The sequence below is a fragment of the Notolabrus celidotus genome, chromosome 12, assembly GCF_009762535.1.
Source record: "Notolabrus celidotus isolate fNotCel1 chromosome 12, fNotCel1.pri, whole genome shotgun sequence".
NCBI classification, from domain to species: domain Eukaryota; kingdom Metazoa; phylum Chordata; class Actinopteri; order Labriformes; family Labridae; genus Notolabrus; species Notolabrus celidotus.
Window position 1 is genome coordinate 26,009,220 of NC_048283.1, and position 24,508 is coordinate 26,033,727.

General features: G+C 40.6%; 1 protein-coding gene across 3 annotated transcripts in view; it reads left to right on the forward strand.

Annotated features, from left to right (window-relative positions):
• The window catches only part of LOC117822296 (neurocalcin-delta A), a 63,368-nt gene that overhangs the window by 25,706 nt on the left and 13,154 nt on the right, over window positions 1-24,508 (forward strand). Inside the window, exons 3-4 of one of the 3 annotated variants that reach the window (XM_034696956.1) lie at window positions 2,336-2,395; window positions 21,608-22,019. In XM_034696956.1, the coding sequence (XP_034552847.1) occupies window positions 21,642-22,019 (378 nt within the window). In that variant the 5' untranslated portion in view covers window positions 2,336-2,395; window positions 21,608-21,641. Of the gene's footprint in view, window positions 1-2,277; window positions 2,396-21,607; window positions 22,020-24,508 lie in introns of all 3 variants that reach the window. The other 2 variants (XM_034696955.1, XM_034696954.1) reach the window with 2 other exon arrangements.

Sequence of the window (24,508 nt, forward strand, 5' to 3'; positions counted from 1 at the left end):
ATATTGGTTTTTGTTTCTCCGTCACTTTTGCTCCTTTCTCGTTTCTTGACACAGAGAAACCAAAATATCTCAGCGCATCACAAGTTCACGCAGAATTTTCTCTGTACTGATCTGAGGCAGCGAGCATGACGCAAAAGATTCAGGGTCAGACAAAATAACTCTGTATCCCAGCATTCATCATTCTGCATGGTTGATAAATCCTGAACACAGTAATTCTTCTCATTATAGCTTTAAGATAACTTCAACAAGTGCACCTCCTCACAGGCTGAATTATAACTCATGGTTTTCTGTTTATTGTTTTTTATTCTTCAGCTCCTCTCTCAGTTTGGTTATAGAAGTGAAATCATAAAGCAAGGGAAACTGAACTCTTGTATTCCCCACTTCCCTAAAGCAATAAGTTATTTTGTTCCCTTTTTATTTCTTCTCTGCTTTAATCTACAAAAATAAACTTCTTTTATTCGTCAGCTGTTGGAAAAAACAGAGTCCCACAGAAATGAGAAGACGCACAGGCTCTGTCTAATAACTGGAGGAGTGTTTTTTTATTTTTGAACTTATGTTTAATGATTTTTAAATTGAACATGGTATATATAAAATGTATCAGAGAAGTAATTTGCACTGAAAAGTCCTAGATTAAATTAAGAATAATTAAATTAAAAATGTAATTCATTCTTAATTGGTTAGAGTACTTTTACAAATAATTTCAGCAAAATTGTACAGTAAGTTGACATATAAAAGGATATCTAAATTAAAAATACAGTAAGATTAAAGAAAAAAATAGCTAATAGTTAAACGTTAATAATAAATGTTAAATATGTAAATGTTGAATACTAAAATGTTATATATGTGAATGGTGAATATATATCAATGTTATATATGTTAATGTTGAATATATATTTATGTTATATATCATAAATGTGAAATATATATGAATGTTGAAATTGTTATATACTTAACATTTACATATTTAACTTTTACATATATATGTTATCTATCATAAATATTAAATATATATAAATGTAAAAAAATAGAGAAGATAAATATACTAAAACACATTTTAATTTGTCATACTCCTCAATATAATAATAGTAATGATAATAATATATTATTTTATTTGAAAGCGCCTTTCAAAGCACTGAAGGTCACTGTACAGAGCAGAGTTTAAAAAAAAGAACACTGTGAAAAATAGTCTGATGTCAAATCAATAAGACATGATACAGTGTAGCTAATAAATAAATGCACAGGATAGATACAGAGCAGTGAAAAGGAGTAATCAGAGTGAATATGACAGTTTAAAAAGGTGTGTTTTGAGCCAGGATATAAATACAGTACATGTCATTTGCATCATCGCTTCACATTTCCAGCACATCTTCAATGTCACAATTTTTGACAACTGGAGGTGTTTTAATGCTGATTAATGAAAGCTTCTCTGTTGTATGAAATGAAGACAGTTGTTGACTGAAATGAAACGTTCACATCCTCTCCTCACTGCTCTCTAAACATCCCTCCCTCCCCCAAGAGATCCTACATGGTTATATAGCTTGGTGTGAAGAGGAGAGCATCATGCATGTTGGGGTTTTCGGTGCAGAGGTTTAACACGGAGGGATGTTTGTTCTGTCTTTCCTCTCATTTATTCCTGAGAGCGATGGAAACAGTAAGAAGCCTGAACCACGTCTTTTGTTTTTATAAAGCTGCTTCAGCCTCTTCAATTTCTCTCTTCTGTCTGCTCTCAGCGTGTCCTTAACCAGCTTCTCTGTATGTAAAAATCTATGTGTGTGTGTGTGTGTGTGTGTGTGTGTGTGTGTGTGTGTGTGTGTGTGTGTGTGTGTGTGTGTGTGTGTGTGTGTGTGTGTGTGTGTGTGTGTGTGTGTGTGTGTGTGTGTGTGTGTGTGTGTGTGTGTGTGTGTGTCAGATGACCTATTGAAATCATTGTGGTGCAGTATGCCAGTTACCATGGAAATGCAGGCTTCTCCGTCTCTCTCTTTCTCTCTCTCTCTCCCTCTCTGTCTCCCCTCCCCTTTTCATTTCCCCCTCCACACCAGAGTGAGGTCATGTGACCATGCTGACGTCAAGCGGTAGATGAGACAGGCAGAGGAACGAATTAGTTTGTGGGCTTTTAAACAGACCTCCTGCTCAGACTCGGAGCCTCTCGTAGTCTGTCAGTCACTATTAACCGCGTCTCGATCGCTCAGTCAGTAATCCCCCCTCCTCTCTCTCTCTCTCTCTGCTGCTGCTCTCTCTCTCCCTCTCTCTCTCTCTCTCATGTCTGTTTCTTTCTAGCGCTCTTCTTTCGTCTTGCCTGTTGCTTTTGCTTCTGCTTCTGCTCCAACAAACTAAGTCTAGAGAGAAAGTGCTGGTGATGGACTGCTGAACGGCTTGTACGTCGCTACAAAGTGAGGTAAGCTTCCTGTGTTTTCTCTTTGTGTGTGTGTGTGTGTGTGTGTATGTGTGTGTGTGTGTGTGTGTGTGTGTGTGTGTGTGTCTGTGTGTGTGTCTGTGTGTGTGTGTGTGTGTGTGTGTTTTAGTAGCTAGTGGTTGCTTCCAGAGGAGAGCTTTTAGTCCACGAGTATGAGCTGCATACTTGTGCAGAGGGGAAGTTGTCTCTCTGACAGAGAGTACATGAGGCATTTAAGAAACTCCTGTGACCACGTTTGAATCCTTTAGGGAGGTGCAGAAATCAAGCACGGTGTCAGAGATCTCAGGATGCTTAGTGGCTCACTGTTTAATCAAACACAGACCAGTTTTCAGCACTTGCATAAAGCTGCACGGTGAAATGAAGAGCAGAGTGTTTGATGGTTGCAGGGCTGAGTGTGTGCATGGAGCTGGAAATGATGGGCAGCTCCACATGGCTTTTCCTCCCAAAGTGTTGCTAATGTTAGAGGCAGTGGTGCTGCTGGCTGCCAGAGAGTTGGGAGCTGGGTGGGGGCACGGCAGCTGCCACCTGCCCCCCTCAGAAAGGATGGGAAAGCGTCAGAGAGCTAACGTAACCCTCGTACATTCAGGTCCAGCTGTAATGTTTGTTTCTCAGAGGAAACATGAGGGGGAGTTTGAGTTTGTGCAGCACATTTCTAAAAGTGTGGAGCTTGAGAACCTCCCCACACTATCCCCCCCAATGCTGTTAGAACAACCCCCCCCCCAGCCCACCTCGCAGGGAGCCTATAACAAAAGCACGTCAGCCCACATTCAGCTCTAACAGGGTGTAAAGAAAGAGAAGTGTGCATAACAAGTAGACTAGATGTGCCTAAACTTTACTCTCTCTCATTCTTCTCCACTTTTCTACTCCATGCCCAGTAGTATCACCTTTTCAAACATAAAACAAAGACCACTGCTGCAGCTGCAGTTGTTTGGCGTCTGCCTTTAATGTGGCGTCTGGGGTTGGCGAGTATGCAGGTCATTTCATTTATTGCCTAAAGGGTCATTCAAAATGTCAGTTTGTGAGTTTCACAGTCTGTCATGTTGCATATTAAAAGCATATTGAATTCTTCCTTCTGTATGTTTTTGATTTCTATCAGTTCTTTAAGTTTTACGAGCCTCGTCATTCAGAGAGGAGGAGAAGTAAACTGGATGTAAACATGAAGAGGCCATTTTTAATTTTTAATGTGACAAAAAGTAAAGTGATGTCCGCCTTCTGTCGTATTTATTTCATGCATTCATTGAAATGTTGTTCGTCTTTGTGGTTTGAAAGTGTGGGCCGGGTCGATGGTTTGCGAATGCCACACACACCTCCAGCATACCGCCAGTAGCTTTATCTGACATCCTGCAGCAGTCGACTATTCTTCAGACGTGTGTGTGTTTGTGTGTGTGCATCTGTCTGTGAGCTGCTGAATGTTTCCCTGCAAGAATTTCACATAGTGCCAAATAAAATAGTACAGCAAGTTTTTTAATCTTGATTTTCTTTTTTTGAAAGTCAGCTTCCTGTCCTCACCAAACTTTCTATTTTTAGATATGATTAAAGCTTCCTGAAACTTCCAACTTCATCTTCAGCATGAAGGCTGAACTTTTGCATAGTCGGTCATTTCTGCTTGCAGTTTCTGCAAAAACGGACTCGGAGACGATGAGTCACAGGCGAGAAACGTCCTCGACAAGCACACATTCATTGATTGACAAACATGCAGAAACATCAGGGTGGGATTCAAATGTGGGGCATGCCTTTTTTAAAAACACCAATTTAATTTGTGACAATCAGGACAGATCGGTCAGTAGTGCAGAACATTGGGACATTTTAGTGTTTGCAGATAAAGGTTTGGACTCCAAGCTTGGAATCAGAACAACACTGAACACTTTGCACAATGCTGATTCAGAAACACACATTTACAAAACTATGTGAGAATCCAAATGACTTTCTACAAGATCAAACCTGATTACCTCTGGTGCTGTCTGATCACACCATCTCCACCTTCACAAACAAAGAATGTAATGTTCATAGTTTCGAATAAGGAAGGCATATTTCCTGCTTTGCTCCTGCAGCTCATATTTTAGGTGAACTGGAAATATATAAAAGCAGGTTTCATTATTTAAGGAATAGGTAATTATTCATTTTCCTTCAGGGAAGGTTATTTTTTGTGGTGTGAGTGTTTAATACCTGCTCTCCAGGTTTGACAATCAGAATTCTGCGTAAAGATGATCCACAAGCTGCAGTTTCTCTGCTCTGTGCACATGCTCGCTCACCAGTGTCCAGGTGATTATCTGCATCAAGTGTTCAGTGTGCGTGAAACACGTGGAGATCCAGGGTTGCATTAGGCTTTAAATAAAAGTCTAAATTGATTTAAGATAGTTACATCATGGAAAAGGTGACTTACCTCCCTCTCACTGAGCCCACACATGCTCGGAGATGCTTCTATTTGTTTTATGTGTTTATGCCAACTTTCATTTTAAAAAACCTGCAGAAAGCGAAGCAGGTTGCTTCTGCTCCACACGAGCCGAGCTGAACTGTATGAACCGGGCTTCTAAAACATCCTGTTTTGTACTTCAGGGAGTCTCATGTAACGGTGATGGAAACTAACTTGAAGGCAGTTTATATAACTGTTGATTTACAACCCCGAGCCGGAGATGGAGGCAGAAACCGAGAGAAAGAGAAAGAAATTAGAGAGAGAGAGAGAGAGAGAGACACTCGAAGATAAGAAGAAAGACTTAGGGAGAAGTTTCTGTGGTGTGAAATCCTCTCCAGGTTCTCTCAGATGATGGATACTGTAACTGCTCGCACATTTTGAAAGTAAGTCAACTGAATATGAGAATAAACACATTTTCATTGAGAACAGATTTCTTATTTAGGGGACCAGACAACATTTTGTCATCCTTAAGCGAGACAATCATAATATCTCTGGCACCAACTTTTGATATTTTGACTTAAAAACATCTCTAAACAGATTTCCCAGTTTGACTCACCACGTCACTATTTCACGACTCCTCGTGGTGGCACTACTGACAGTAATCACACACTTTATTATACGATGTGTCATTATGGGATTGTCTTGCAATTCATCAATTATTAGAGTCCCTGATTCATGATATGATTATTATTAATGTGAGTAATGTGTTGGATATTGTGAGTTTCACTGCAACTAGCACCCATGATCCTAATCTTGAGCGTAGAATCTGCAGGCAGTGGACAATATATATGGCGAATGCAGTTTTTGGGTTCCCATTTGTAGTCTTGGTGTCACTGAACAGTCATGGTTGAGTTGCCTTTAGCTGGTTGAATGCAAGAAAACAGTCCATGGAACACGCTGGTAGAAACGCAATGTCAGAATATCTTCATCAGTGCAGATGACGATGCAGTCGTTTCACTTTTCTGTCGGCTGTCAATAATTACCGGTGCACCAAAACGGAAGATTTGCTTGGTTATCATGAGGGCGACACTGGAAGCCCAAAATATATGAAGTCATTTCCCATTTCCCAGAGGCTAAATTGTTTTCAGATTGGTTCTAAGATTGGATTGTGGTAACTTTTCATAAGCTGTAGGGAAAACCTTTGTGAGTTATTTTCTGTTAGTTTCTGTGCGACTCTAACCCATTGGTAAAGCTTACTTCAAGTTGGTGTATCAAGTTATTTTTTCTCTTAGATTGAATGTTTTCATTTTGTGCACTTCAACTTCAGTTATCTGAAATGTGTATTCAAAAAGGTTTTAAGCTTTTGGAATTTTGTGTAGCATGAATATTGTTTGAAGTGGAAAATGAAGGTCTTCTCATTCATCAAGATCACTGTTCATGTTAGATCTGTTATTCTCAAACTTCACTGTGTGACTCCAATGTCTCAGCACTCGACATCCTGGTTTAAAAAGCTCTACGAGAGCTCATTGTTCAGTCTGTTAAAATAAAGCGAGTTACTCTGAAATCTGTGATCCTGCAGCGTAAACTCCAAACTTATCTGAAGAAGCAGGGGATAAAAAACAAAGAATCAGTACATACAATTAAAAGGAGTATAGAATCGATGTTTTTACCATTCATGGGCTGCACATGACTCAAAGATGAGTGTACCGCTTTTTTAGGTACGAGACACTTGACATCAAATACTCAGAATATCAATGAATTAAACAAACGCGTCCCACGAGCAGCTTCTGAGAAATACTGTTATCCTCGCTCTCCTCCTCTCTCAGCGCTGGACTCTGAGACTGAGTCAGTGGACAGACACGTTTGTGGTAGTTTAGAGAGACAGCTGGTCAGCCCCAATAGGCTTCTTTATGAAGGGGTCAGAGGTCACTCAACTGAAATCCAGCTCTACTGGGGTGCAGAGTGCCCCCAGCTAAAGGTTCCCACATGGGAGGACACACACTGACATATTTAAAGGATAAGCTCGGCCTATAGGTTCCCATGCATTGGTGAAAGGGAACTATGGGAAACAGAAACTCTATTTTTATCTTGACGGAGGAATTCACACCAGAGACAAAAGAGGAGGTTCTCTTTCTATGAGCAGATGTCCCTTCTCAGACTTTAAAGATTGACTCCTCTGCTGCCATTACTAAGAGCATTTCTGTCATCACTGTGTTTTAGCAACATCACACACTCACAGTGTGTTAATCAGAGATTATTAGTGTGAGAGACAATGTAGTAAAAGAGTGTGAGGAAAGGTTTCTCTCACTGGCTAGTTGTTTCCAGAAGTTCAATAATTCGTTCTTCCCTTTGAGGCAGTTTAATTTCAGCTGAGTGTGTTGTTAGCATCAGCTACAGGGTGCCCGCCTTTCAATCAAGTCAGCTGTGACTCTCATAATAGAAATCTCGTAATCGTAACATCTTTGAAAGTGCCGCATTATGAAAAAATTCACCTGCGTACGGTGTGTACTGATAAAGCAATGAGCTATTCAGACCCAAACTCATTTTTTTAACCAGGCTGTAAACATTTTTATTTCTGCTGCAAAGATCGTCTTCTTTGAATGGATGTGTTTGTGGTTTCCAGTACTTCTGGAGCCAGCCTCAAGTGGACACTCAAAGAACTGCATGTTTTTAACACTTCCGCATTGGCTTCAATTCTCGTGGCCGGAGGTTGCCGCTTGGTGGAAATTGAAATATGTAGTGATATCTCACAGTAAGAGGAAGGGGAAACCAATTTAAACATACATACCAATGTTATATTCCATTTCTACCAAGTCTGTTATTCTAAACGCCGCTTTATTCTACACACTACCTCTCACTGTACCTGTGATGGGATGCTGTGCAGCCAATGTAGATTAGGGCTTTCAAAAAGCTGATTTATCCTCACTCAGATCAATAGAAGTATTTGGGGAATAGCTGGGAAACTAGTTGTTGGTCTAAAATCACATTTATTGACATGAAATGTTTTTACTCAGTGAAGAGATCGCATAGGCAACAATAAAATGTAGAAAGTCCAAGTCCAAGTCCAAAGTCCAGCTACTGGTGGCATTATGAAGAACCTCGCTGTTTCTCACTTTCTTTCAGGGAGCACAGAAGGAGCTCTCCACCAGAATGGAGGATATTGAATTATTCACAATATTGCATGTGAATTATTTCCAAAGGGAGTGCTGAAAAGACAGTGTAGCTGCGAGGAGATGATGGATCTCAGATACACAACTACTCAGAATTCCTCTGAGCTTGCAGAGATCTTTGGCAGTCAGGATGCATGCCTTACGAGGGGATGTGAAGCAAAAAGAAAAGAGTGCTATCACTGAGTTTGTCTTCTAAATATCACTTGAAGGCAGTATCTGCTTTGAAATAGCTCCCTGAAGCTGTGGATGTATTGTAAGCTGAAGAAGATGCTGTCTCTGAGAGGGGATGTTCAAGCATTTCTTCTTGTTCTGTGTTGTTGTGGCAGCTGTTCACAACGCAAACAGGAATACTATAAGCCCACACACACACACACACACACACACACACACACACACACACACACACACACACACACACACACACACACACACACTTGTGTGCCACTGATGTTGGTTTTGAATATCTTTTGCGCAAACCTGATAAATGGTGTGTTAGGACTCTCAGTCACTGTTTATTACACGCTTTCATTCTCTATGAATAGTTACCTACAGTAACGAAGACTTCCTCTTCAGTCTTCGGTCATTCTGCGAGCCGTGCATGAGCCAAAAGGAGAGTTCACTATTAATAGTACGATAAACACTGATCTGTTCCACCCTGAAACCCATAACTTAACATTTTATTACAGGAGGGATGCCTGCTTTTTGTCAGTGCAGCCCAACTATTGGAATATTTGGTGCACGGAAGTACCTTATCCCGATCATTGCCAGTATCATTTACAGAAGAACAACCAGTGTTTGCAAAACATCTCAACACAACTTGAGATGACAAAATTTCCCTCCGGCAATAATCTCTTTGCTTCACGTCTCCCGTCCACAGAAATTGCAGCTGTGTTGAGTTTTACACACACCAAAACTCTGCATCCACTTGTCAATGCATCCAATCACAATAAGAGTGGAAAAAGTGCAAGTTTTAGATTCATCAATCAATCAATCAGACTTTATTTATAAAGCGCTTTTCATACAATGACATTGTAACACAAGTGCTGTACATAAAAACAACTTAAAATAGAATAAAAAATACATATCTAAAAATAAAAAGACCCCCCATCCTAATCCCAACCCAACCCCGACTCCAAACCCATCCTACAATCCTAAGGTCAAGAACACAATATATGCAACAACAATAATAATAATAAAAATAAAAAATGAATTAATTAATGACTTAATAGAAAATAAGTAAGAAGTTGCTGAATTAACAGAGGAAACACACTCATGATATCTTAATGAGGAAACACTGGAGGTAAAATAAAATGTTAAAACTCAATACAGGAAATTAAACTGACCAAAATAAAATACATCTCTAAGATAATAAAACAGTAAAATATTAAACCATTGAAAGAAAATAAGATGCTATACTTGCTATACTAAATAAATAAATGCATAAATACAATTAAAAGTGACTAAAATTTGAACTAGATAATAAATGAATAAATAAATAAAGTAAGGTAAAGTAAAACTGTTCTAAGAATAAAACTCAGTTCAAAGTGTGACTAAAAAGGTAGGTCTTGAGTTTTGTTCCTTTACTGTGCACAGCAGTGGAAAGAAATAACCACTAGTCCCCAAACATTGTCCCCATTTGATAAATCTCCATTCCCTGTGTCCATTCCGACCCCTGACCTGACCACTGTGACGTCTTTTCCGTTGTGTTTTCTATTTTCCGTGATGTTACATCCTGTTTCTATATTTTCCTTTGACCACAGGAAGCAGAGCCAGCTTAGTTGCGTCCCCAGAGGCGTTCTTCAATCACAACCATCTCCAGGCTCATGCTCTGCCCAAGTCACATTCTCTCTCTCTGTCTCTCCACTCTTTCTCTCACAGGGAGAAGAATGCGTGACATGTTAGTATTGACCTCTTCCTGTAACAACCATAGATTCTCCAGCTGCTCTTCTAGTCGCTCTGCAAACATCTTTTTCATTTATAGTCCAGCTCTGGTACATTTCACAGCCAGCCCACTTCATCTCGAACAATGCTGATGGTAATTTGTATCTAGCAGGTGTGATTGAGTGGGAGGCCATTCTTTTTCATCATCAGTCATCATTTTAATGGAAAATTCACTCTGAAAGAACAAAGGATAATTAAAAAAGGCAACAGTTGGTGCTTAAAACGTTCAAAGCCATAAAAAGTATTGCTGGTAATTGTGCCTGAAGTGTGAGAGGGATATTTTTTTTTTCAGATTTGTTCCATACAGATGGATCAATCAATAAAAACAATGCTGCTGACTACACCCTGCCAAAGCCTCCTCCAAACACCAAATGTCCAGTCATCGCACGGTGACCCTCACCAGACGTGGCAGTCTGCTGAAAATGTTGCCTTCTTCATGTTTAAGGTTGTGCATGGTGCAGATTTAAAATGCAGTGTTTAAAGATGGTGGATGGTGTTGTATTAAATACTTCTCCAAAACCAAAACTATACAAATTCAAAACCACAGTACACGGTGAATTAGGGCAAATGTTTAGTTTGCTTTACGTTTAGAGAACAACATTGTGTTTTTCTGCTTCAAAGCAAGCTTCAAGTGTTAGAATATGCGTCTAACTTTCTAGATATCACACTAGCAAGCTAAGATCAGTATTAACTCTTAGACTTCAAGGTTATTTTATTAAACAAGATTCTAACTCATTTATTTCATTGAAACATATTTTCACAATTTGCACATAGACTATATTTCCTCACTGTGAGGAATCTGGTCCTGTGTGTCCGCCCACAGCAGGTGAAATCCTTCCTATGTGGCGTTTGTGTCCGGTGTTAGCTCTGTTAGCTTGATGCTACTCTGCCAGTAGCGACGGCTCAGAAGATATTAAGATTAGGAGTTTTTGCCCAAGTAAGGACATGACTGACTTGACTGACAGACGGAAACTTATAGCTGTTGGCTTGGAGGCTCAAACCCAGCCAATGCTGGTTGAGTTCAGCATTTTCCAATATGGATGCCGCCGACGATTGGCTTCAAAACAGTGCTCAGGAACAGATGGGTGACGTCACAGATTCTACACCCATTATTTGTACAGTCTATGATTATTACCCAGTTCTCTAATTTATTGCCAAGCTCAGTTAAATTCTTGATTCTGATTTGTCAAACCCATGGTAGTTAATTCTAAATTGCAAGAGTGGCGCCAGAGACATCCAGATCACACACTCCACAAAAAGTTCTCTTCCTGTTGACAATGTGGCAAAAACTCTATTTTCCAACAGCATTTGATGGTGCACTGACTTGTAATAATTAATTCACATATATAATAGGGTTTGTTTATATTGACATAAAATCAACACCAAACCCTGACAGAGCAGACCAGCTGTGTTTGCAGTCTGGTCTGAGCTGCTTAGCGTTGCTAGCTGGTCAGCCTGAGGCCATCCTCTCTCTATATCTCCAGCTCTTGTACTTTTAACTGGCCTCCTTAACCTTTATTAGGTTGTTATGGTAACAGACCTGACAGGAGGAGGCGGCGACCGCACATTGTGAGTATTGACTCAGGGAAAAAGAGTGAACAAGCAAGAAGCACAAGATGACATGCTTCCTCGAGTCGATTTCATAATCAACTTACGGGTTATGTAATTTCATCTATGCAGCCACATTGCAGAGATCTGTGATCACTGCATCTGTGCTACTCTGTGTTGTTATCATGTAAGAGGTATTAAAGAAGGATTATATAACATATTAATGCTGTTTCTGGCATTCATGCATTTAATACATAAATGTGTAAAGATCTGGGATAACTCTGGATTAGGCAGCATGTCAGATTAGTCAGAACTATTTCGGTGCACTCTTGTGAGAATCAGCTCTGGTTGCATGCCGACATGGAATCCATGTTGTTCTTTTCACTTCCTCTGTCGCCAATAGCAAAGGACCCCCGACTTTGTACTCAGAGGTCGTGTCTGATTTGTTTAGTTCCCTGTCAGTGGTGCAGTGGTGAATGCTCTCTGTCTGCTTGGCGCTGGATCGTTGAACCTAGTTAATTGGTCGGATGACTAACTCCAGGGTCCCAGCAGGGGGAACAAAATGGATGTCTGCCCTTTATTACAGCTGTTATTGTTCTGGGATCTGTTGTTTGATAGACTCAAGTTTTGAATCAGACGACTCACTGAATTATCTTTCTCACTTTATTTAAAAATCACTCACCTCTCCTGTCATTTCAATTTCTAGTTACCTCACTCCTCTGAGTACCCACAAATATCTTAAATAATCACCAAGGTATTTAATCAGCGTACTTGCACGTCAACTTAACATTTCCTAGTCAGCTTCTTGTGTGATTTAACACGGTCTCAGCAGATGTTTGTCTAACATGGGTCTGGTCCTGCTGGAGGTTTCTGCCTGTTAAAGGAAGTTTGTCCTTGCCACTGTAACTTGCTAAATGCTGTCTGTGTATGCGTACGCTTTATGAAGACGTTATTCCAAACTTTGTATTAATATTCACAGGCCCAGTTCCTCCAGTTACAGCACACTGATCAGATGTTTGGGTCTGCAGGCTTCAAAAGAGACAAAAATACAAACTAAAAATTTGTGATTTTTATCAGGGTAGGGGAATTAACAAAGATCGAGGTGACTTTGGTGCTCCTCCAAAGTCTCTGCCCTCTTCCTTTATTCTGCATTTAGCAGAAGAGGCCCTGCTGTATGTTTACATAAACATTTCTGTTGCATAATGACACAACCCATGATCCACGTCATGTGTTAATCTTATCAAAATATATGGTGCAAAAACAAATATGCTTTCTGTCGGCATAGTAAAGCACTGAAAAGTTCTAGATACACTCATAAAAACAGTCGTGTTTGGCAACTTTCCTTTTCCTTAAAGCTTATAGTTAGAGCTGGCTCAGGCTTGGACCAGGTCTTAGTTATGCTGCTATAGGCTTAGACTGCCAGGGGACTGACTCACTGGGATCCTGTCTTTCCCTCTCTACCCTCTCTCTCCCTATCACTTACTTTTAACCCTTCCTGTCCTGTTAAAGTTACTAACCATAGACATTTCTGGAGTCCCTGAGCTCCCTTGTCTCGTAGTTTCCTCTGCTGCTGTGAACATGCCAGACTCCAGCGACAATAACTACTACTATCCGTCTCATCACTATCCGTCTCATCATTATCATCTCTCTCTCTCTCTCTCTCTCTCTCTCTCTCTCTCTCTCTCTCTCTCTCTCTCTCTCTCTCTCTCTCTCTCTCTCTCTCTCTCTCTCTCTCTCTCTCTCTCTCTCTCTCTCTCTCTCTCTCTCTCACTCTCACTCTCTCCCTCCAACACGGTCTCAGTAGATGTGTGTCTAACATGAGTCTGGTCCTGCTGGAGGTTTCTGCCTGTTAAAAGAAATTTGTCCTTGCACTGTAACTTGCTAAATGCTGCAAAGTGCTCTGCTCATGGTGGATTAAGATGAGATCAGACCGAGTCTTGTCTGTAAGATGGGACTGGATCTTATCCTGTCTTGCTGTTGGGTCTTTGTTAATAATAGAACATAGGGTACGGTCTAGACCTGCTCTGTTTGGAAAGAGTCTTCAGGTAAGGTTTGTTGTGATTTGGCTTAATTTAACAGTTTAAGCGATGTCCCCTCTAGAATAATTTTGCTTTCGTTCACCGTTCATCAAAATAAGAGTGTGTCCAATGAACATGCTCATTTTAGCACGTTCAAACACACCACTGTTCACTACAGTAAGATAAATTAAATGTAAATGCATGAAGTAGCTCTATAAATGTGATGCTGAGGTTTAAGAATACCGATGCACACCGAACTATAAGTTTGTTGCCTGTTCGGTAGATAACACATGGTTCAAAACTAAGTTACAATGACTGATGCCATTTAATGTATGTTTTTTATACTACAACACAAACAGTGTAGTGTGTGCATACATTCACTAATCTGTTTTATTTGTGTATCCATCTGTTAGAGGAAAACACAGAAGTAGCTGCAGTTCAAGCAGCCGCAGCCCAGCAGGAGCAAATACGGCTTTGCTGAGGGCTCTTCATATCCTGCTAAGTTAAGATCTGTTATCATGGTTGGACACACTGAGACGCAAACACTTATAAACTATCCAATAAAAAATCAAGATGCAGCTGCAGCTGATAAAAACATTTGACCAGGTCTCAGAACAGATTGAGATGAAGCCTCCTTGACTGGGATCATAGACTTTATATTCTGTTTGCTGCACACATGATAAAAGCTGGCCATGCTGCACATGACCAACTCTCTTTGTTTTTCTAGAGAGGAAGAGAGGTTCTTTGCACTGCTCTGGATTGTTTACCTTTTAGATGGAGACATCTGCACAGTCCATGCACCGGTCTCCATCTGAGATCCTCCACAGGGAGCTGCTGCAGCTGGAGTTTGAGCCCCCTCACCCTCTGCGACAGATGATGATATAGATTTGGGAAAGGAGGCTAGATGGGGCACTATAAGAGAAGCTTTATTCAACTGATATGATCTTATGAAGTCATTTATTGAGTATTTTTTGTATTGAATGGATCATTTTGATTCAACAAATATGAGCATCATGTATAAGATGCACCCGCGTGGGTTTAAGGCACCACTTTAAACAAATCTGTGTTAGCATGGTAATAAGCAGCTGAATGTAGATGATATGATTTCTGTGTCTTTGCTGAGGCGTTGCTGTGGAATTGTAGATGTGTTTACCTTCTTTCTTTTTACTTCAAGCCAGTCTGGCTCGACATTCACAACCAAGCAGAAACACACAAAGAGAAAAGCTTTTAATGTCTGCCAGCCTGTTAGCGAAAGCTCTTTTGCTGACTCATCCTGCAGCGTAAGTGAGGACCGGCATATTGGTGTGTTTTGGGGGAGTGGTTCTGACATTTGTCTGGTTGCATACCAAAAAACGAGCCTAGCTTTTCTTTCTTTCTTTCTTCCTCCAGCTTTAATATGAACAATATGGATCTCATCAATCAATCAATCAATCAATAAATCAATCAATCAACCAATCAATCAAGCTTTATTTATATAGCACCTTTCATACAAGTCAAAAGTGCTTTACAGCAATCGAAAACAAGAAAGAAGCAGAAATAAAATAATGGTAAGACATTTTCAAAAACAAAAATGGTTTTTAGAATAGAGACTAATGCACACCAACAACAATAGAATATTTGTACTTAAAATAATCATCAATTTAAGAAGGGTAAAAACTTGCAAACAAGACCCTGAGATACTTAAACTCCTCCACTTGGGGCAAAGACTCAGTGGAGGGATTATATATCCCGCCTCGTCTGGGATCGCCTCAGGATTCTCCAGGAGGAGCTGGAAAGTGTCGCTAGGGAGAGGGATGTCTGGGTCCATTTGCTTGGACTGCTACCTCCGCGACCTGACCCCGGATAAGCAGAAGAAACTGGATGGATGGATGGAAGGATGGAGATGTTTGTCTGTGGGTCATTTAAACTTCCAGGTGATACCTTTTCATGCTCCAGTTCTGCAGCAGAGGAAAAATCATTGCAGAAGAAAATGCAGAAATAATGTGGCGGCTCACCTCCCCCACCTATTTTCTGCAACAATCACGAGTTGCTTAGCAACACCAAACAGAGTCACTAGCCTGATGTAAGTGCAATGCAAAGTAGACGAATACTATAAGACAATACTACTAAATAGTGATGCTTTAAAGAAGGAAGACTGGACATTGTTTTAATACATTTAATAACACATTATCTTATTGGTTGATTCTCTGATGATCAGAGTTTATTGGGCCTGATGATAATAATCCCATGATGTAGATTAATGTGAAAGAAGCAGCAGATCATCTCTATCATTATTCCATCTCCTGTGTTTTAATACCTCCACCAGCGTTGATCACTTGCTACTCACCTCACATACCTGCACCCACTCTGTCATCTATACACCCACACACACACACATCCTGCAGTCACTTATCCTGTGTATTTGACTTTCCGTAGTGTGTGTACCCATGCGTATATGTGTGTGTGTGTGCAGCACGCTCAGCCAGACAGCTCATCAATGGCTGTGAGATTTCTCCGAATGTTACTATGGTAACTGCAGGGAAATTGCTTCATAAGAGAGTGAACCGTTCGTGTGTAGGATGAAATAAAACGGAGAGAGAGAGAAGCTCGGAAATCAAGTGCAGGCATGGAGGAAGAGAGGGATGAGGGGTTTATGAATGAGATATTAAAAGATGTGCTCAGGAGTGGAGTCGATGAAGGACTGATGAAGATGATAGTGGAGGGCTCTCGATGAAGACTATTGAAAACAAGGTGTTAGAGTTGGATGAAGATGGAGAGCATCTGTCAGCACCATCTACACACACTGTTTCTTCTTCCTGCTTTTCACGTGTCTCTCTCATTAGGATTGGGATTAATCGATGAATTTTAAATCATAACAACAATTCAGTTTTTGATGCTTATTCTCTTTTCCTTTACATTTAAGTAAGGGATAATGTACGATTAGCAGGTTGTTATGTATGGGGTGCCATTTGTAAAGTTGTAAACATAACAGCTACAATTCTCCACATTTAGCTCCAAGTCCAAATGCTAAATATAGATATAAATGTTCAACGTTAAATCTAATTGTAAGCTATAAATCTAAATGTTCAACATTAAATCTAAATATTAAATATAAATATAAATGTTAAATGTTAAATATAAATGTTAAATCTAAATGTTAGATGTTTCTCTTATATTTAGCTGATATGCAAATTCTTACTGCCTCCTAGCGGAAATACCAAAATAAAAACTTTATAAAGCGATACAGACTTAGCAATAGCAACTTAGATCATAATAATAATCTTAATGATCTTCCGGCCGTGTAAGATGCTTGATTCTGATCAGTCAATCACAAGACACTACCACTCTTTTTGGTGTCCCCCATAAATCTCTGTGAAAGTAACTCAATGTGCCGCTCAGCCAGAGTCAAGATGAACGAGTAAAGTTACAGTGACCAACATAATTCAGAGTTTAATCTTTATAATGTCTTGATAATCTTGCCTTAAGGTTTTAGAAAAGCGTCAGAGCATCATTCCTCCTCCTCCACAGAGTGCCTGATAAATGTGGGTAAAAGTGAAAGTGGTGTCAGGGTGCCAGTTTGGCTCCAAGGTTCGAGCATGTGCTCTATTTAGAGGCTCAGTCCTCCACAGTGGGGCCTGCTCCAGCACCAACACTCAGCTCTTAGCTACATGCCATGTCTACATGCCCCGGACTCTCTCTCTTCACTGTCCTTTCTAAGAAAGCCAAGAAGATGAGATTGAAAAAGTGAGTTTCCTCTGAAGGGTAGCTGGGCTCAGCCTTAGAGATTGGGTCAGGAGCTCAGACATCCGGAGGGAGCTTGGCATAGAGTTGCTGCTCCTTTGCGTTGAAAGGAGTCAGCTGAGGTGGTTCGGGCATCTGATAAGGATGCCTCCTGGACGCCTCCCTTTAGAGGTGTTCAGGGGAACATCCAAATGGGAGGAGGCCCAGGGGTAGTCCCAGAACTCGGTGGAGGGATTATATCTCCCACCCGTTCTAGGTTCACCTTGGGATTCCCAAGGAGGAGCTGGAAAGTGTTGCTGGGGAGACTAATGCATTGGGTCGATCTGCTTAGACTGTTGCCTCTGCGACCCAACCCCAGATAAGCGCAAGAAGTTAGATGGATTGATGGATGGAAGACGTTCTGATGTTCTCTGACATTTATTCACACTTCAGCACGCAGCAGCTTTGAGAGGCACAGAAACCTTCCCTGTCATTCATCAATGACTACTCAATGTGATGCCAGCTGCTGTCAGTCTCAAGCAGACAGTGATGTACATGCACACGCTTTTGTTCTCTATGAATACAGAAATATCTCTGTATGTGTTTCAACCCTGTTGAGAACATTTATCTCCTCACCATACGACTCGTTCACGAAGCAAACAGATTCAATCAATGTTAAAAGCAGGAACAAAGAGATCTAGTAAGATAGCGTCCTGATATTAGTTACAAGAATAGAGCTACCATCACACACAGAGTGGTTGCTTAGACATAAAGACTCAGAATAAAGTTTAATATAGCAGGGTGTTCTATATATTTTGAACCTGTGTGTGTGTGTGTGTGTGTGTGTGTGTGCGTGTGCGTGTGCGTGTGCTCTGTAATATTGCGACTGACAGATCCGTTGTTGTGGGTTCCATTAAGGAGCAGCCTGCTGACAGAGTGAGGTGTAATCACTGAGGGTCAGCTCCAGGAGCAGCTCTTTGCGTTATTGTTGTCTGAGTTTTTCAAACTTTCTTTATCAAACCCTGAGACGTTCACTTATAAATAACGCTCCTGCCACTAAAGGTTTGTGATGTTTCCATGTCTTCCTCTCGTGTTTTGTTGAGCTCATACTGCATCATTCATTAAAGTTGTTGTGTTGTCAGGTTGTCAGCTCTCTTGTCTGTTCCGTTCTTGTGAATGACTTCTCTCTGGAGCAGCTGAAGAGAACTTCTCAGTACTTGGGAATCAATTTCTCAGATTTGTGGCTTCAGATCTGCCTTTTGGTTCCTAACGGCAACATTTATTTATTTTTCATTCAAAAGGACCGTGCATGTTAATGCATGATCTAGACGGCCTTTGTTTTGTCGTTCTGCGGGTCATCTTTCTCTGCTTTATTTTGAGCCACTTGAATCTGCTCCCTCATCATCAAAATGTGCATTAGTTGTGTTACTGTCTATGGGCAAAGGAAATTCTGACATAGACTAATCATGTGTAGTGATGTGAATTGCTGTGAGTACAGGTGTGTATAATAAGGTTTTTTTTTAAAGTGTAAAATCACACGTATTTTGGGGCTTTTATTCCTTTATTTGTAGAGGAGAGGACAGTAGATAGGGTAGGATATCGGGAGAGAGTTGGGGAATGACATGCAGGTAAGGGCAGCAGGCTGGAAGCAAACCAGAGCAGCCTGCTAACTGGGCTTGCAACTTAACCATGAGGCAAAACCTGTGCCCTCCCCTTCCCATTTTAAATGTTGATCTCTTTTTCACATGTGATGTGAAAGCAAACATTTGTGTTAGAAGTAAAACAAGGAAAGTTTAACAAAGTAATTCCCCAATAAATCTCATCTTTCTTTATGAATCACCCTCTCCATTTTCAGCTGGTTATTTTAGTGTTTTTTGGGGTAATACTGGAGCTGGAATAACATTTAATAGTTAGTATTTCTCAAACATCCTGCACACTGAAGAATTTTCCCTGAGTGATAGCCTTGGTTGAACCTTGAGCTCATACTGTCTGGTATCTTTTTTTGTACCTGCTGGAGGAATGAGCTCATACACCCGCAGCAAACTGTGGAATACCTGCTCCCGAGGACCTTGCTAGGTTGGTTTGAGGACACATGTGGATCATTCCCTGAGACATCACATTGTGAAGGCCAAGGTGAGGCGAGCATGTCATCCCATGCATAAGAATATTGGCGCTTCATCTGCATCAGCTGAAAAGGGCTTTAAGCAAACGTGTTGATGCAACAGGCGGACAGGATGGCTCCTTAATTATACTTCTGCTACCACATACATATTTAGATACACATGCAAGAATAGTGTTATTACTGTACTGAAAGCCCAATCTCACTGAAGCCAGGAGTGGGCGCTTCCTGTTTGTGTCATCAAACATTGAGATATAAAACAGACTCAGACTGTTGTTTCTTTAGTTTGGACCCTGACCGTTGATTTTCCCCGTCCAACCCTCCACCAGTACGTCTGTGTATCTGTTCTTTGTCTGGAAAGATCGGCATAATAAACAAGAAATGTTTAAAAAAATCTAAGCAGTAGAGCTTAATGTTGAGAACAGGCAGCTACACTTACGCTTAGGTTGCCATAAGTGAGAATATAGTTGCTGTTTTCATACGTCTTCTAGTTTGAATAACGAGGATACTCTGTAGTTAAAAGTACAAAATCTAATGCAGATGTGTGTCTAACATGAGTCTGGTCCTGCTGGAGGTTTCTGCCTGTTAAAGGAAGTTGTCCTTGCCACTGTAGCTTGCTAAATGCTACAAAGTGCTCTGCTCATGGTGGATTAAGATGAGATCAGACTGAGTCCTGTGTGTAAGATGGGACTGGTATCTTATCCTGTCTTGATGTTGGGTCTTGTTAATAATAGAACATAGAGTACGGTCTAGACCTGCTCTGTTTGGAAAGAGTCTGAGGAGAGCATTTGTTGTGTTGTGTGTCTTGATTAAGACTTTGATGATTAAAGACGTTATATTATAAAATTGCCATCTTGGAAACACAAGTGATTTAAAGTAGGGATGGGCTTTTCAAGCCAAAATATTATTTGATAATCATTGGCATCTATTCGACGATTATTCAAATATTCAAGTATGTTTATATTTCATAACCATGCTCAGTCTCTGGAAATCCGTGTTTGGTAGTGTGAGATTCAGAAATGGAGAAAACCACTGTGACTGTTGGAATGTTTTCTTCTTCTTTTGCTATTTAATGCAGTTAGCATTCTTCTTCTTCTGTTCAAGACGCTCTATAGCCACCGTCTGGCGGGAATACCGTATTACAACCAGGTACCGGTTAAAACGATGAAAAACTGCACTTTTAAATTGAGAAAATATTCAAAGTAACTCTTCGATTTTTACAAAGCAAACTAATATTTGAAAATCATTGCCCATTCCTAATTTAAATACTTTCATAATTTAAACTTCCTTAAAGAAATTTATTGTGACTTATAAATGTTCACTTCAGTTCTTTAAGATTATAGACGTAAAAAGAAGATGCATTTAAAATGCTGTATCATTCACTGAACTACTCAACTTTTCAAATGATTATAGGGCGATTGGTTGATGTGCTTTACGACCTCAGTATCTACATCATCCTCCAACTTAAAACTCACACTTCATGACTAAAATGACGTTTATAATCAGAGGGTGATAATGTGAGGCTATACTCTGCTTGAGCTGCATGCAGATTATGACACATCAGCATAATTATTTGAGTGGACAACAGAGATTGTTGGAAAAGGCTTCATCCTTCTCAGTAGAGATCAGCGACATCAGATTGTTTGTTTAAATAGCTTCTTTTTTTTTTTAACTTAAACATCATTTGCCTCCAGCAGCTTTTCTTCCCCTGCTTCTTAAGTACGTTTAGAGTGTGACAAGAGTTTATAGACTAATTAAACCCATGTTGTGCATATGGTGCTGTGATGTCCCTACAGTGAGGGCACAGTGCAGTTTTTCCATGGAAAGTTCCAATAGTATAAAATAAAAGGAGGGTTTATATCGGATAAAGTCTGAAAATAAGGTTTGCTTACGTTTTTGTTTAATACTCCGTAAAGGCACTCAAGGACGCAGACTCACAGTCTTTTTCTAGTCTGGTGGCTGATTCGTAGACGGGATTAAACCATCACACAGGCACTGAGAGACATTGTGGAAGTAAAGTATATTTATAAAACGTATTCAAATCATGTCTTTCAAATGACTGGCTGCAGAAAACAACACGAACGATGGTGATGTAAACTGTTTTACTGTGAAACCATCAGTAATCACATCATATGGAGGGGAGGGTTTCAAGTTGTATAAGTTGCTGTGTACCAATGAAGATTGAATGAAAATGAAAGACGTCTGTCAGCTCAGGCTCGCTAAGATGAAAGTGAGAAATATCAGCCCTTAAATCTCGTATGTCTGAATATAGCATCGCCCTTTAAAATGTTGTTGTATGTTGATACTATTCTTAACCCAAACCCTCTCCCCCCGTCTCATTTCCAGCTGTGTGCGCCGATAATTGACAGAACCGACAGTCATGGGGAAGCAGAACAGCAAGCTCCGTCCTGAGGTGATGCAGGACCTCCTGGAGAGCACCGACTTCACCGAGCACGAGATCCAAGAGTGGTACAAGGGCTTCCTGAGGGACTGCCCAAGCGGGAACCTCTCCATGGAGGAGTTCAAGAAGATCTACGGTAACTTCTTCCCTTACGGCGATGCCTCCAAGTTCGCGGAGCACGTCTTCCGCACGTTTGACGCTAACGGAGACGGGACAATAGACTTCCGGGAGTTCATCATCGCGCTCAGTGTGACGTCACGCGGCAAACTGGAGCAGAAGCTGAAGTGGGCCTTCAGTATGTACGACTTGGATGGGAACGGGTACATCAGTAAAGCTGAGATGCTGGAGATCGTTCAGGTGAGTGTGCATGAAAGCAGATAAACACATGATGCATAAACATATTAAACATGATGTAGTACACCCACACACAGTGACTGTAGCCGACTGAAGGCTGTTCGCTAACTGCCAACTAATAACAGAAGAAGAAGAATGCATCAGGTGTGGTTCTGCAAGATTCAGAACCAGAAGAAACTACAAAGACTTTGTCAGACGTTAGAAAGTCCTCTGTTTCTCTCTCTCTCTCTCTCTCTCTCTCTCTCTCTCTCTCTCTCTCAGTGATTGTTCAATAATGTACCAAATCACACACTCTTTAAGATATAGGAACATGACAGAGGTGTAATCCATGTAGACAGATATGCTTCCATCGAACACATGATTCCTGGGAAATGAACCCTCATTAAACACAGACATTGTACTTTCAAGGGGCATTAAGATATCGAGGATAATTGGAAGCGATCCTTCTCCTGACGGTAAAAGCAGTCAGGAGTTTATAACCCTTCCTCCCTTAATGTGGCTTTTAGTCTTATCTGGAAAGGACGGGAGAGATTTCCATCGACTCTGCACAATTTAACTACCAAAAATAGAGCTCAAACTCAGACTGAGTTCAAACTCAGTCAAACTCAGTCTAATAAACATAATACTGCATCTATATTGGGACTGTATTAAGTCTTGTCATGTTATGTTTTTATGTATTAATCAAGCGGCAACCTCTGGTCTTAAAACATGAAGCCAATGTGGAAGTGTGACAAACTGCAGTTCCTCGAGCATCCACTAGAGGCTGGCTGCAGAAACACCAGAAACCACATACACACCAATTCAAAGAAGACGATCTTTACAGCCTGGTACAAAAAACAGTTTAAAGTCTGAATTTTTTTTTACTTATTTTTGAAGATATGAAATTTACAAGTTTTGCCCAAATAAGGGCATAGCTGACTTGATTGACAGGTACCCTGTAGCTGTTAGCAAAAAGGCTGAAGGCCCGCCTCTTTACCTCACACTAGCTTGGATGATGTTTGGTTGCGTTCAACATTTCCAATATGGCACCTGCCAACGATCGGCTTCAAAACTGCGTTTCAGGAGCAGATGATTGACTTAAAGTACAGCACATTTACATCCTTGAAAGCCCTGCTTGTTGTTCATTTAGGAAATGAAAGTTTAAATGGTTGTGAATATGAGCTCTGGAGCGCAACTTTGAAGGTATACAGAGGTTCTTTTTACTGAAAAACAGCTCATTCAGGGGAAGCAATGATGGCATTCAAAGAGATTCTCATATAAACAGACTAACACATCAACATGCATAAATAATATAGATGTTTGTGTTGTGGTTTCAGCAGTTTCACCTGCTCCTATCTTCTTGAGCACCATGCTTGATTTTAGAAAGTATAGCAGATAATTCATCCAATATTTGTTGAACATGTCTCCCATTTTATTCTGCCACCATGCAGCAAAGATACACTTAAGTCCTTTTGCATTTCAATCTGTACACTTTCCCTGACCAGATGGCACCTGTGAGGGAGGTGATGGCTCCTAATCACTGACGGTTCAGGTACAGTCACCAGAGAGTTGAGGTAATGAAACCAAGGTTGCCGGAGCCGGTCCTAGTATATATAAATCCATAATGCCTCACATGTGCCCACGTATCATCACTTCAAGGTTAATTTAGCCTTCCTACCTCAAGACTGCGGTGGCTGAGCCGCCTGACGAGTCTTTGATCATTCTGACTATAGAAGTCCTCCGTGCACTTTCCATCAAAAGGTGGCTGTGTTCACAAGGACGAGAAGAGAAGAAGGCATGACTCAGACACTCATGTCTGGCTGTGTGCAGGGCTCATCAATCCAAGAGAGGAAGAGGACGAGAGTGTTTAAAGTTTATCATTCCACCATTATGAGGGAATGTGGATATGTAAGACGCATTTCATGATTACAATTTAAAAACAGTCGTTAGCTCCAATTTAATTTGATGTAAATTATTAAAATGCAGATGCAGGAGCTCTGTAGATTAGATGGTGTCATTCATCATAGCTGAAAGAGCTCAGGGCCATCTCTGTTGACCCGTTTGACTCACACACACACATACACACAGAGGGATTTACACATACACACCGAGGGATTTACACATACACACAGTATTCATCTTTTTCATACCAATCTCCTCCCTCCATGCATTTGTCTGTTTGACTCTTCTGGTTCAAAGCCAGCCGTCTCTGCAGAGAGAGAGCCAGCTGAAGAGAAAAGTTTCAGGTATCTCTGACTTCTGCAAGTTACAGCTGAAGGTGAACCGATGGCTCAAAGTCTTTACGTAGAGTCTGCAGCTCAACACAACCACAGGATCAGCTGGATCAGTGGGCAGAGGTACAGACGGATTTCTTCTAACCACAAAGAAATGAATCCACTCACCTGTATGTCATTACATTTTCTTTATTAAGTTCATTTGATCGACCAAATTGATGCCTGCTGATAAGTTGTTTGGACACCCAAATGTTTAAGCAACAAGCACAAAGCAAAGGA